Source organism: Trichomonascus vanleenenianus, assembly GCF_965637985.1.
Source record: "Trichomonascus vanleenenianus strain CLIB 3782 genome assembly, contig: TRVA0_002S, whole genome shotgun sequence".
NCBI classification, from domain to species: domain Eukaryota; kingdom Fungi; phylum Ascomycota; class Dipodascomycetes; order Dipodascales; family Trichomonascaceae; genus Blastobotrys; species Blastobotrys vanleenenianus.
This window is the reverse complement of record NW_027481885.1, coordinates 335,179-347,535: the sequence shown is the minus strand read 5'-3', so window position 1 is coordinate 347,535 and position 12,357 is coordinate 335,179. Positions and strand designations below refer to the sequence as shown.

Below are 12,357 nucleotides of genomic sequence, written 5' to 3'. Positions count from 1 at the left end.
TTTGGGGGGACTGGTCCCCCCATAAGTACTCAGCAATAGTAAAGCGTATTCTCCACTGCTTCAATTGACTTGGGGGCCAGCCCCCAAACCCCCGTAGCACCGCTTCGCGGAGATTCTCGCAACAACCAATAGCCTCCGCGAAGCGGAGCCCCAGGGGGGGTTTGGGGGGACTGGTCCCCCATAAGTACTGTAGTAATAAAGCGTATTCTCCGCTGCTTCAAGTTGTTGGCCCCGTAGCGGAGGCATGAGTCCGAGGTCTGCCCGAAGGGGAGCCGCACGCCGCACCGAGCCGCACCCATGTCTCGCGCGCACGCATATTGGTTTTCCCCGAAAATCAAAAAAAATTTCTGAAATTCCAAGTCGTTCCAAGCCGGTGGCTGACAATTATACAACCCGTCGAAAGAACTGTCGAGACTCCTTCTGGGTTTCTGCGAAAACGGAGCTAACATTATACACTAATAGCATAAAATATCATACAAAATGTCGTGGCTATTTGGAGGCAAGAAGCAGGAGGAGACACAGCAGGAGGTGTCGTTTGCATTTGATCCGCGGGAGGCCCAGGACGTGTCGTCGTTCCTGGGGTCCGTGGGCACAGACGCGGCGAAGCTGCACCCTCTGGCGGGGCTGGACCAGGGACTCGAGTACCTGAACCTCGAGGACGAGGGTGTGACGTCGATGCCAGGCGCTCACGGCATTATCCCCATCAAGGACTGGACCGACGATCTCTGTTATGGTACCGGTGCGGTTTACCTGACTGGTCTGGGCATGGGTGGAGCCTACGGGTTGGCTGAGGGCTTGAGGAAGACACAGGACAGCGCTAGCGCGCGACTGCGACTCAACGGTGTGCTTAACGCCGTTACCCGGCGAGGTCCGTTTTTGGGTAACTCTGCGGGTGTTCTGGCGGTAGCTTACAACGGTATCAACTCGACGATTGGCTACTTCCGGGGCGAACACGACTATATCAACTCTCTGGCAGCTGCCGGTATTGCTGGTGCTGCGTTCAAGGCGACCAAGGGCATCCGGCCGATGGCCATTGCGTCTGGTCTTATGATGACTGCGGCTGGTACTTGGTGCGTGATTAAGAAGACCCTGTTCTAATCTTTTTTTATTTTATTTTATTGTCGCGAAGACCTGTAAATATTTATGTATAGTAACGTCCCATTGATTGAGCTTTATCGGTTTATAGAGCCATTAACACAGGTAACATCGGGCTACTGATAGAGATACATTATCCCTTCAGCTATCACGGGTACAAGCTAGTAGCTAGACAATCTCCAAAACAGCGATTAATATGCTGGAGATTGTAAATGGAGAGAGGATTGACAAACGGCTGTTACAAATGGCTGTTACAAACTGTAACAAAGTCTCGTAACAAACTGTAACAAAACTCCCACAGAAATGCCCCTAACCCTCCGCGAAGCGGAGCTACGGGAGCTCGAGGGCTGACCCTCGAACACATTACACTAAAGTGCTAATGGGGGGACCAGTCCCCCCAAACCCCCCTGGGGCTCCGCTTCGCGGAGATCTGGTTGATATGGCAAGAGTTCGGGGGGTTTGGGGGCAGAGCCCCCAACTACGGGAGCTCGAGGGCTGGCCCTCGAAAGCACAATGATTATAAAAGAAACAAAACTCATAATGTCATTATCAATGCTAAAAAATGGTCTAAACCTTCTGAGGGGTAGCTTCAATAGGGTCGCGGTTCACGCCGTTGATGATCTCCCCGAGGTGGACAGGGCCTGTGAACCACTTGCGTGCCGAGACTAGCCAGGCGAAGATGGCTCCTCCGCCAACAATTGCAACACACACAGGAGTGTAATTGAGGGTCTCAGTGGTGACTGGTGTCTGGGGAGGCAGGCAGAACACAATAGTGATGAAGGCCACCCAGCCACAGCACAGCACGGCGACGATCTTGGATGGAATACGCCCGAGATTGAACGGACCCTTCTGGAAGTAATCCGGGAAGATGAGTCCGACCAATACTGGTAGCGAGTAGCTGATGTAGAGGCCAACCGTGGCAATGGAGGTTGCAGCTGAAAACGCTACTGAAGACCCGAGCGAGGGGAGCGCCAGACAGAACGACAGGAGCGCGGCAAGCCACACTGTTCGGACGGGGCTCTGGAACCGCTCGTCAACCTTGGCGAAGAATCGTGGGATACCCCGATCTCGCGAGAAGGCGTACATCATACGCGAGTTACTGGTCAGGCAGAACAACCCGCAATGCCACACACACACGAGGATCAAAGTGAACAGGACAACAGCTCCTTTCTCACCAAACAACTCGAGTAGGATTTGGAGTACTGGCTGTTCGGCCTGGCGAGTCTTCTCAAAGTCCTGGATCGAGAACAATAGGGCCAGAATGACGAAGAAACCAAACACGAAGGAGCAGCCCAGCGACATGATGACGCCAATGGGGGCCGATTTGGCAGCATTAGTCGTTTCCTCGCTCATATGGGCCGACGCATCGAAGCCCGTGATAGTGTACTGGCTGGTGAGGATGCCAATGACCGCTACGTAGGCGGGTGATGCTCTGACGCTCCACCCCAAACCACCATCAGGGCCCGTTGCATCAACAAACTTGCCGAAAACGAAGCTCGCAGGCTGGTGTGTTGGTGCTTTCGCCAGAACAGCAATAGCCAAAGCAGAAATGCCCAGAGAGTGTAGGATAATTGAGCTGTTGTTGAAATATTTGAGAGCTCTTACACCAAAGGTGTTAACGAGTCCATGGGACACGAGGATAGCTGCGTAGATACCGACCGTCTTGGCGGGTGTAGCTACAAAGTCTGGGTTGACGGTAGCGGCCAGGGTGGAGATGAGCTGTGCACAACCAAACGATACGCCCGTAGTGACACCAATCTGGCCCAGCAGGTTGAACCAACCGGTAATCCAGGCTGCGAATGCAGCGTATTTAGGTGGAGAGAGCACAGCAGCCCAATGGTAGGGTCCTCCAGAGGTTGGAACCGAGGAAACAACCTCCGCCATGGCCAGGCCTACTGCGAAGGTGAAAAAATTGACCACGAGCCACCCACATGCGATTACTGCGGGGCCACCGGTGTTGAGTCCGTATGAAAACAGAGTCGTAATGCCTGTGATGACACTGATAAGGGAGAAACTGGCACCAAAGTTCTGAACCCACGTCCACTCTCTTCGGAGTTCTTGCTCGTATCCAAGATGCTCGAGGAGCTCTTGGTCTGTCTTCATCTTAGTAGTTTAATTAATGCCCATAAATGATTTGCTATGATAGATCCCGACTTATAGTACTAAGTCAGAGCAAACGCTAATATGATATTCTAGCCTCATCAATGGCTCATCTGGCCCCGTATATATATGCAAAAGACCCTTTGATAACCTATCTCCACATGCAGCCATCACCATCATCCTGATAAGCTTTGCAGCTTACTCGGCTCCGCATTCCGCGTTGTGAGCAAACCCCTCATCATCAACCCGGAGATGCAAAACCGAAGACAATCTCACAACGTAAACCGCCCGAGAGATCAACGTTGAAAAACTGAAAGATCTACATCTTTCCCCGCCTTCTGGCCATAATTGATGATATCGTCATAGTTAGTTCTGCAGCCCCGTGTAACGTCAGCCGTATACAAACATGCCACCCATATGGTACCACCAACCCAAATAGTACCGTATAATGAATAAGGGGGTAGTTCCATGTGGCCCCATGTAGAAAGTTCTTAAGTCCATGTCCCTCGAGGCTTATCTTCCTGGGGCTCTGCCCCAGACCCCGTAGTTGGGGGGTTCCCCCCCAAACCCCCTTTGGACTCTGTAGAAAGCTAGTAATAAACCGTTTCAAACAAATTTCAGCTAGGCGGTGACTGTGATAGCTGCTTTCTTGAGAGGGGGCTCCTCTACACCCTCTTGGGGACGCTTTCTCGACACCGTGGAGATGTCTCGCTCATACTCGGCGAGGCCTCGATCCATGTCTTCTACAGTCTTGCTGCGTGCGATCGTCTGGTAAACGGGGAGCTTACCCGGGATGACTCTGGCCAGACAGAACTTCACATTGGACGGATGATGCAAGTAGGCCTTAGCCACATCCAAAAACTCACGAGCTACTATGTGCCACGGTTGAAGAGCCTCGCTGAAGCATGAAGCATTGGCTTCAGCCGCACGCGCTACCATGGCCCCATCGACACCAAACTGCTCCACCAGCCGGGGCAGGTCCCATCGCCCCAGGACATCGCCATTGACGTAACAAGCGACACCAGCCGCATGGCAGATCTCGACTACCCGGGGCAGCGCCTCGCGGATAACAGGCTCTCTCGGCCGCATGGGAGTCGTCCTGCAATGCAGGGTCAGCAGGCTGATCCCCGTCTTGACCAGCCTCTCCACAAGTTCATATGTCTTCTCTGGGGTCTCGAGGAGCCGGATCTTGACGCTGATGGGGATATTGTTGGGTGTGCCTACCTGGACCACCAAATTCCGCAGAATGGCCTCCAGCGTATCAGGTTTCTTCAACAGAGCTGCTCCCATGCCGCTGTGAATGGAAAAGTGCTTAGGACACCCGCTATTGACATCAATAGCAGCGACATCGCCAGCTATGATACTCGCCGCCTCAACCGCCAGTTCCGGGGTCGCAGTGCCCATCTGGAAGACAACTTTGCCCCTCTCCTCCTCGCAGGTGCGGAAAACAACCTTGCTAGGGTCACTGGCCTCTACAAAGTCCACCGTTTTGAGGTCACTGTTGACGACCCGCTTGCACCCTACGATCTTCTTATCTATCAGCTCCGGGCCCCAGACGAGATCAGCCCCATATCGTAGCGACAGAAGCCGTGTGGGTAGCTCGCCGACCCGCACCATAGGCGCCAGGACGAGCTTTCCTCCTCGATAGTTGACCATATCTTATCCACCAGACCGTCTAAGATTGAAAAATTATTGGTATTACTCTTCCCCTGGTTTTTTTCTTCTGCGCGTACATATCGGTCCGTGATGCCATGTTCACCATCGGACTAAACCGCTGAGCCGCATGCGGCTCCCACTTTTCTTCCGCTACCTGGTAAACTGTAGTACTTGTAATGGAGTCTATTCGAGGGCCAGCCCTCGAGCTCCCGTAGTAGGGGGCTCCGCCCCCAAACCCCCGAACTCTTCATCAGATCAACCAGACCTCCGCGCAGCGGAGCCCCAGGGGGGTTTGGGGGGACTGGTCCCCCCATGAACACTGTAGAATTCACTTGGGGGCCCCCAAATCCACGTAGCTCCGCGATCTTGTAGCATACATTCTATTGAAATACACACAGTTATCTCCGCGAAGCGGAGCCCCAGGGGGGTTTGGGGGGACTGGTCCCCCCAAGGAACACTTCGCTGCTTCAATTGTCTTGGCCCCAAACCCCCGTAGCTCCGCTTCGCGGAGGGATTCATTGGTTCAATTGTAGCTCAAATGTGCATAAGAGAATTCCAGTATACGTGAGCCCATTTGACGAATTGTACTGCTAGTAGCATATGGAGTGTCAAATGTGGCATAAAGGTACAAATTAGCGTGCTAGTTACGGTTAAACGCATATACAAGCGTACAGTATGGCTGTCTGCATTACAGCAAGTGGCCTGAGGCGGGTTGGTAGAGGTAGGGATGAGCGCGCGCGAAGCGCACAGTTCAAGGGCATGCTTCTGTAGGGCGAAAACGGCACAGAATCCAGCCACGTATACGGGCCTAAATGGTGATAGCGTTGAGCTGATAAGGTATTGCAGTGTTTCTATTTATATGACGAGTAACCCGAAATAGTGACGTACGGGGAATATTCTCATTGGCTCGGAGACTAATTACATAAGTGGACGCGTTTGGCAATATTATATGTAATGCGGTAGACGACGCCCACAGCAGGTGTTATGAAAATGGCAATGGCCCACAGACCTTCGGAACGCTGTTCCTTAAATCCCGTAACAGACCGGCAAGGGTGCTTGTCACCTTACCCTATCTATTGCTTGGCAACGGAACTTGAATGTTAACTCCAGGACGAGAACTCTACGGCAAATGATAATTTTTTTTTGTTGCTATAGCTTTGGCAACCGGCTTGAACTCCGGGACTTGAGCTCCATATGGTTAAGCTCCGTTGAATTGTCCGGGGTGCGATAACGCTTATAGAGCAGTACGGCAGAACCGTGGGATTTCTATAGTGGGTCGTGATATTCTGCATGCAGACGCCTGGTAGTACACTTTGCTTAGCTGTATACAGGTATCCAATACAGTACAGCTAAGTACGCTGCACAGCATACCAATATTATTGTCCCTTGTCAAGCTATATCATCAAGCCATAGTTGCCCAACATATTGTAGGACAAGTGGTTGCCCCAGCATAGTGATAATCACTGAAAAGTATAATTGCGTAGTTAAGCGGAACAAATGCCCCGGAATTAGTAATAAATTTAACACTTAGGGTGAGTACTGTCTCGCTTCTGGCCAATTAGACAGATGCCAAGCGTAACTGGGCAATTTGCCGAAACCGAGCAAGTGGTCCTCCGAAAACGCTGGCCCAAAAGGAAGCAGGGTTGGAGGCTGAATGAGATTTTGTGTCGGATCTCAGAGACAGCAGTTACCAAGCTTAGCCAAAAAAGTGTCGCGGAATTGTCTTAGCAGTGACAGCCAACAGCCAACGGCTTTTTCTGCGACGGAGGGCGAATTACCAATTGATAAAAAAAAAGCAGCCTCCAGGGAATTTGAATGGTTATTCTACAAGGTTTCCAGGCTTGGCGCATTATCTATGGGATCTATAGTAGGTGCCTAGGTAGGTATATCAGGTATGGAGGTAGGTGCAACTCGATAAGACCTCTACCATCAGAGTGAGGGCTTTAATCAGTAGTCTTATTCGACCCCAGGGTATCAAAAAGACGGCTAAATGCAAGAAATGACAGTACCAAAAGGTTCAGAATATGGGTAAATACAAGAAATATAAGGGTATCAAAAGCTTCAGAAGACAGGTAAATACAAGAAATATGAGAGTATCAAAACAAGCTTCAGAATACAGGTAAATACAAGAAATTTGAGAGTATCAAAACAAACTTCAGAATACAGGTAAATACAAGATATAAATACAAGATATATGAGGGTACTCAAAGCTTCAGAATGCAGCTAAATACAAGATATTCGGCAGAGAATAGCAAGTTTTTAGTTCATAAACATGTCTTTTTGTTACGTATAAACAAGAATAAATAGCTTCACACGAAGCATCATAAACGTCGTTAGAAAATAAATAGAAATCGGACCCAGTGGTCCGATTATTCGTAGGTGTCGTTAAAAAAAAAGGAATCAAATGTACCAGCTGCCGACCTTAATCTCTCGCACGTAGTCGTCAGCCGATACCTTCTCCAAAATATGCATGGCCATCTCATCAGCTCGAGCAGTCGCTTCTTCGTCCTCTTCTACAATTTTTGGCTGCTTGTCGACACTCGAGTGGTGCCGGTGATGTCCCTTATTAATAGCATTAATAGAGCCGTCCTCGTTGGTAACAAAATAAGGCTCGTCGACGCTCAATGCAGGTGAGGTATTATTAGTTGCTGGAGTGTGGCCTGAGTATATTGACGAAGCTGCAGTGCTCTGTCGCGAAATGGGGTTCGAGAAATCCAGTGCTTCTTTCCGTGTAACCGGCGGAGTCAATGGTGTAGTGGGCTGAGAGCAGTTATTCGACGAACTCAGCGATGAAGCGTCGTAGTCGTTCTCCTCGCTGCTGTTGTTCTCTACAGTCTGTTCAAACGATATCGAGTAAAAGTAGTCCCCGTTCTGGTCTGTGCCGTTCTCTCTCGCCCGGCCGAGAGGGGACAGCTTTTGGAACTTCTTCGTTAATGATCGCCCAATTGCCATGTCGAAGTTCACCAATAATAATAATAAGCACTTAACCACCTAAAGGCACGGCAGTGGGGGTATGTATATGTGTGTGTGGGTGGGAAAAAATGCATCCGGGGGGGACCACTAGTATTTATGTCCTTCATAGACACTGGGACCGGGTTTTTTCTCTCCAGTTCTACGTGATATCGTAGTTATGACTCGTTTGAACTACTGTAGTCTGGCTCTCTCGCTCCTGGTGTGCGTACGTTTATCGAATCTCAACCCCCTCCTCCTCCTCATCGAGAAACGCTTGTCTCACGATTTCTTTTTTTTGAAAAAAATTTTTGTTTTGTTTTGTTTTGGTTTCTTTTCCTCCCAATTTCCGCCGCGTGCGCTGGCACTACGGCATGGACCTTCTGACCAACTGCACATGTAAGCGGCCCGGCAATGCGCTGTATTGCAAATGCTGTGTGGCGAGCCGGTGGACGACGGACGGAAGCTCAGCGACCGCGTGCTGAAAAGCACAACTATCCATAACAGACGCCTAGCATGGCATGAGCATGCCATTGCCAGTCTGCGTAAGCGCATGCTACGCAAGTCGCGAACCTCCTTCTCCCCTCGGTACGACGTTGGATGGACACCTTGCACCCGCAATACATTATTGCACTCCGTGCGGGTTGGTGTTATGTGTGGGTTGTGATCAAAGTGGTATATTTGCCACTATGAGCGCTACGGAAGCTCGCGCACGCAGGTGCGGCTTTATTTATCCGTGCTACCGTATCGAGAAAGCACTGGCCCTCGGTACACTTGCCGGATATAGGCATGTGGGCCCTCCCCTCCCCCATCTTCGGCACGGAGTTCCGGAACTCGATCCGGTGCCAATGGGCCAATGCATAGGCCAGAAAAACGGGGAATTGTAGCATAATTGGGCGACAAAAAATGGAGACTAGGCCGGAGGCGGATGAGGGCTTTTTTTTTGTTACGCCTTCCGGGTTGCTGCTTTTGCAACCATGGTGATGGGCTGCAATGAGTTCCCTGTATAGCCAACAGCATTATACAGCTGCCTGCCATCGATCGGAGGACATAATGCGTGCGCACGCGGGCGGGGGCTACCGATGCACGCCTTTCCCAGCTGGACCCGCATATGATGGACTCCGATCGCCCCAGTACGGAACTGACGTGGATGGGCGCCACTCCTGCAACGTCCCCATCGCAGGACCGTTAAAGTGGCCCATTTATGTTCCACCCGATGTGACTGAAGCCTGGGCGCTCTTTTTTTTGGACTGCCCTATGTAGTATAATAACCAAGAAAGGGAACTTTATCGTATCGTTCGTACGATTACCCTATATCGGTTGCGTTTAGATACCCACACGGCAGCAGTGGTGGGGGAGAAACGTCGACACCGCCGGTAGCTGTCCGCGATCGGCGATTGCCTGCGGTGTCGAAAACTGGACAGCTGCTTCGACATTGGGTGAACTTTAGCCTCCTAAAGGAGGGTAGGGGCCTGTGTGTCTCGTTATCGTGTTTATGTTATTGCAGCAGGGGTTTGTGACACTGCGTAGGGGACGGCTTGTGCTGTAACAACCAATTGTAACACACTTCCTGTTATCTTTTCGAGGGCCAGCCCTCGAGCTCCCGTAGCTCCGCTTCGCGGAGAAACTGTAGATGTGTTATTCAATTTAAGCAGTACAAATTACTGGCCAATTGAGGTACCTCTGTTCAGCTCTAGCATAGGATTTGTTGTACCCCCCAACTGTAACGAGCGAAGCATGGCTGCTCTGCTTCGCGGAAAGTCCAGTTAGAATAGCACGTACAAGAATTCAACAAAGATGTTACAAACATTATGCAATTACTGTAATGTGTATAGATTATGGGCTTCCGGAACCTATCTCTGGTCATAAATTTTAAGCGGGAGTTTGTTACAGGTGTTTGTAACACACTGTTACGCTGTTGCAAAAAACTCCCAACAAATGGCAAATTCTTGTTCCTCGAGGCTCCCAAAAACAAATCACGTAGGGGAATAATGTTACCGGTACAAATGTGTTAAACGCTTACTTATAACCTGCGGTTCGCACTTTAGCGTTCCCGAGAGCTTCTAGCTTAATAGGCAAATGGTACTGGGGGAGTTTTCCGAAATAAGCGAAATTTCAGTTAGCACCGTAGATATATCTGGGTTCTACTGTCTATTGCATTCCAATTGATTGTACTACGGATTAGTAACACGTTACCAGTAATCGGTTGATATCGGGTAATTGCCTTGGCCAGTACTCCCTCGTAGTGAAGGACTGCACCAGTTCTTTAGCTGAAATTACCCGAACGAGATTCTAGGAGGGCAGTATTACCCATAAGATACGCCAAGAACGACTTTGAGACACAAATGCGTGCATTACAGCCAGCTGCTACTACTGTACTGTAGTTTGGGGCCCCACTGCCTTGGAACTACCAGGTACCAGGTACAATTTCAAATAGTATCCACTACCCAGGTAGTAGTAATGATACAGTGGTAGTAAGTAATAGAGAGTAGTCTCAGAGAACATAACCATAGTAGTTCATTGAATTGACCCAAGGGGGCTATCTCAACAATATGAATGCCGTAGTGCGGATTGCCACTATTGTCTTCTAATTGTCAGGTGTTCTCCGCAGTATTCTCTATATGGTGCTACCGTACCACCTAGGTGCTATAATTTCAAATCCAACAACCATGCTAACATGTTATCATGCTGTCATACTATCACAAAGACAAAACACACAAAAAGCACTAGCATACTGATCGGATGACCTCCGCGAAGCGGAGCTATGGGGGTTTGGGGGCTGGCCCCCAAGTGAATTGAAATAGTAACGTGAAGAAGCATCAATTGGAAAGAAAAATAATAATACACATGCGCTAGTAAATCTAATACAGTTATACAATGGCCAAGCCAACGAGGGCGAGCAAGGAGAGGAGGGTGCCGGCGACTGGAGTTGTGGAGCCGGCGCCGCCGTGGTGAGTAGAAGTAGAGGTGGAGGTGGAAGTAGAAGTGGGGGTTGAGGAGGTGATAACGGATGTCTCGATACCGGTGGCGGAGATGGTGCCTGTGGCATGGGAGAAGACAGCAGTGGAGTCGGTGTGGACCTGGATGGCGGTGGCGAAGGCGGTGGAGGAGTAGCCAGAAGCCTTGGTGGCACTGGGGACAGAGCTCTTGATGACCTCAATGTTGGAGGAGGAGGAATCGAAGTTGGTGTTGGCGAGGGAGATCTCGAGGTTCTCGAGGTCGTACACGACATAGGCGGAGCGCAGGAACGAGTCGCCCAGGATGATCTCGTCGTCGGAGGGGCTCAGAGCCAACGCGCACGCGCTCTGGCCATTGTCGAAGGTGGCTGGGTTGCCATTGGAGTCGGTGAGCGACATGAACAGCTGCTTTAGTGGTACCTTGACGGAAGCGCCGTTGAAGTTGTAAGTGAGCGCACCGGAGGCGTTTCCGTCGGAACAGGGGGCCACAAACATGCCCAGAGACGACGAGTATTGGGCCCCGATGGAGTAGGCGATAGAGGTGACCACCTGGGTGGGCAGGAAGGTCAGGGTGGTGCCGGAATCGAGCAAGGCCGGGATGTTGGACTGCATGATGGTCGCGGTGTTTCCCTTGGAGTCGGTCAGCGAGATCTGGCTCAACATGACGGTGAACTCAATTGGGGAGGAGACACCTTGGACATTGTTGACCAGGGGCACTGTCACCAAGTTTCCAGTGTATTTATCGTGATCTACGCCACCAAACAGGATGTTGCCCGTCTTAGCGTCAATGTCGTTGAGATAGAGCGAGTATGCGACCCATTCAATGTCTCCCTGGCTTTTCAGGAGCACCGGAACGTTGGAGTAGGTGTAACCGCCGCTACTGGATTGGGCTGTGGAACCGACGTTAGTCGATTCGAGCCCGGTGAGCCCGACACCAAACACGTTCTGTGACGAATTGGCCTCCATACCAATGCCTATCGACACGGAATTGATCGTAGTCGATCCAAACGTCAGCTTGTCGGTTCCCCATTTGCCCTGGGCGAAGGTAAAGTCACCATATTGGATGAAGAACTCGCTGGAGGTGTTCATTTTGAAGGTCGTAGAATCGTTGTAGTTGAATGTGCCCGACTGTGAGCAGTCGATTTGGGTCGACTGAGGTGTCAGACGGCTTGGGTTCTTAGCACAGTATGGGTTGTTCGACGCCAGAACCCACAGGTCCGAGGAGCCCGTGTCAATGAGGCAACTCAGGTTCTGGGACGGGGTACCGACATCGATATCGATCGAGTAGTATGTGAACTGGTTGTCCAGCGTCACCTGGAGGGTGTCGTCACGCTTGGTGAACTGCCTCAGCCGTTCATATCTTGGGTTTGGGTGGTTATCGGTGGAATGGCCTTGGATAGGCATAGCGACAAAGCCCTGGGACAGGGAAGCGACATTCTTGGCTGCGACTTCACCGGCAAGCAGCACTGCGGCCAGTCCTTGGATCAGAACCGACTTCATTCTTCCTTTGTTCGAGGGTGGACAAAGACTTATGCCAAAAACCTCGGGGGGCACCTCGTGTATTTTTATAACCTTTCCCTGCCGAGAGACACTTTTATAT

General features: G+C 50.8%; 5 protein-coding genes across 5 annotated transcripts; 1 reads left to right on the top strand and 4 right to left on the bottom strand.

Annotated features, from left to right (window-relative positions):
• Nucleotides 1-480: 480 nt before the first annotated feature.
• On the top strand, nucleotides 481-1,098 carry TIM23 (protein transporter TIM23; the record flags this gene model as incomplete). Its single annotated transcript, XM_076682297.1, has 1 exon — nucleotides 481-1,098. The coding sequence occupies one exon, from the start codon at nucleotides 481-483 to the stop codon at nucleotides 1,096-1,098; it is 618 nt and encodes a 205-aa protein (XP_076543543.1).
• Nucleotides 1,099-1,662: 564 nt separating this feature from the next.
• On the bottom strand, nucleotides 1,663-3,198 carry UGA4 (GABA-specific permease; the record flags this gene model as incomplete). The annotated part of the gene is made up of 1 exon (XM_076682296.1): nucleotides 1,663-3,198. One exon carries the CDS (start codon nucleotides 3,196-3,198, stop codon nucleotides 1,663-1,665), a length of 1,536 nt encoding a protein of 511 aa, XP_076543542.1.
• A 618-nt stretch (nucleotides 3,199-3,816) lies between these two features.
• On the bottom strand, nucleotides 3,817-4,851 carry SMM1 (tRNA-dihydrouridine(20) synthase (NAD(+)); the record flags this gene model as incomplete). Its single annotated transcript, XM_076682295.1, has 1 exon — nucleotides 3,817-4,851. One exon carries the CDS (start codon nucleotides 4,849-4,851, stop codon nucleotides 3,817-3,819), a length of 1,035 nt encoding a protein of 344 aa, XP_076543541.1.
• A 2,400-nt stretch (nucleotides 4,852-7,251) lies between these two features.
• TRVA0_002S03664 (uncharacterized protein) lies at nucleotides 7,252-7,803 on the bottom strand (the record flags this gene model as incomplete). Its single annotated transcript, XM_076682294.1, has 1 exon — nucleotides 7,252-7,803. The coding sequence occupies one exon, from the start codon at nucleotides 7,801-7,803 to the stop codon at nucleotides 7,252-7,254; it is 552 nt and encodes a 183-aa protein (XP_076543540.1).
• Nucleotides 7,804-10,670: 2,867 nt separating this feature from the next.
• Nucleotides 10,671-12,257, bottom strand: YPS1 (pepsin-like aspartic protease; the record flags this gene model as incomplete). Its single annotated transcript, XM_076682293.1, has 1 exon — nucleotides 10,671-12,257. One exon carries the CDS (start codon nucleotides 12,255-12,257, stop codon nucleotides 10,671-10,673), a length of 1,587 nt encoding a protein of 528 aa, XP_076543539.1.
• Between the last annotated feature and the right edge of the window lie 100 nt (nucleotides 12,258-12,357).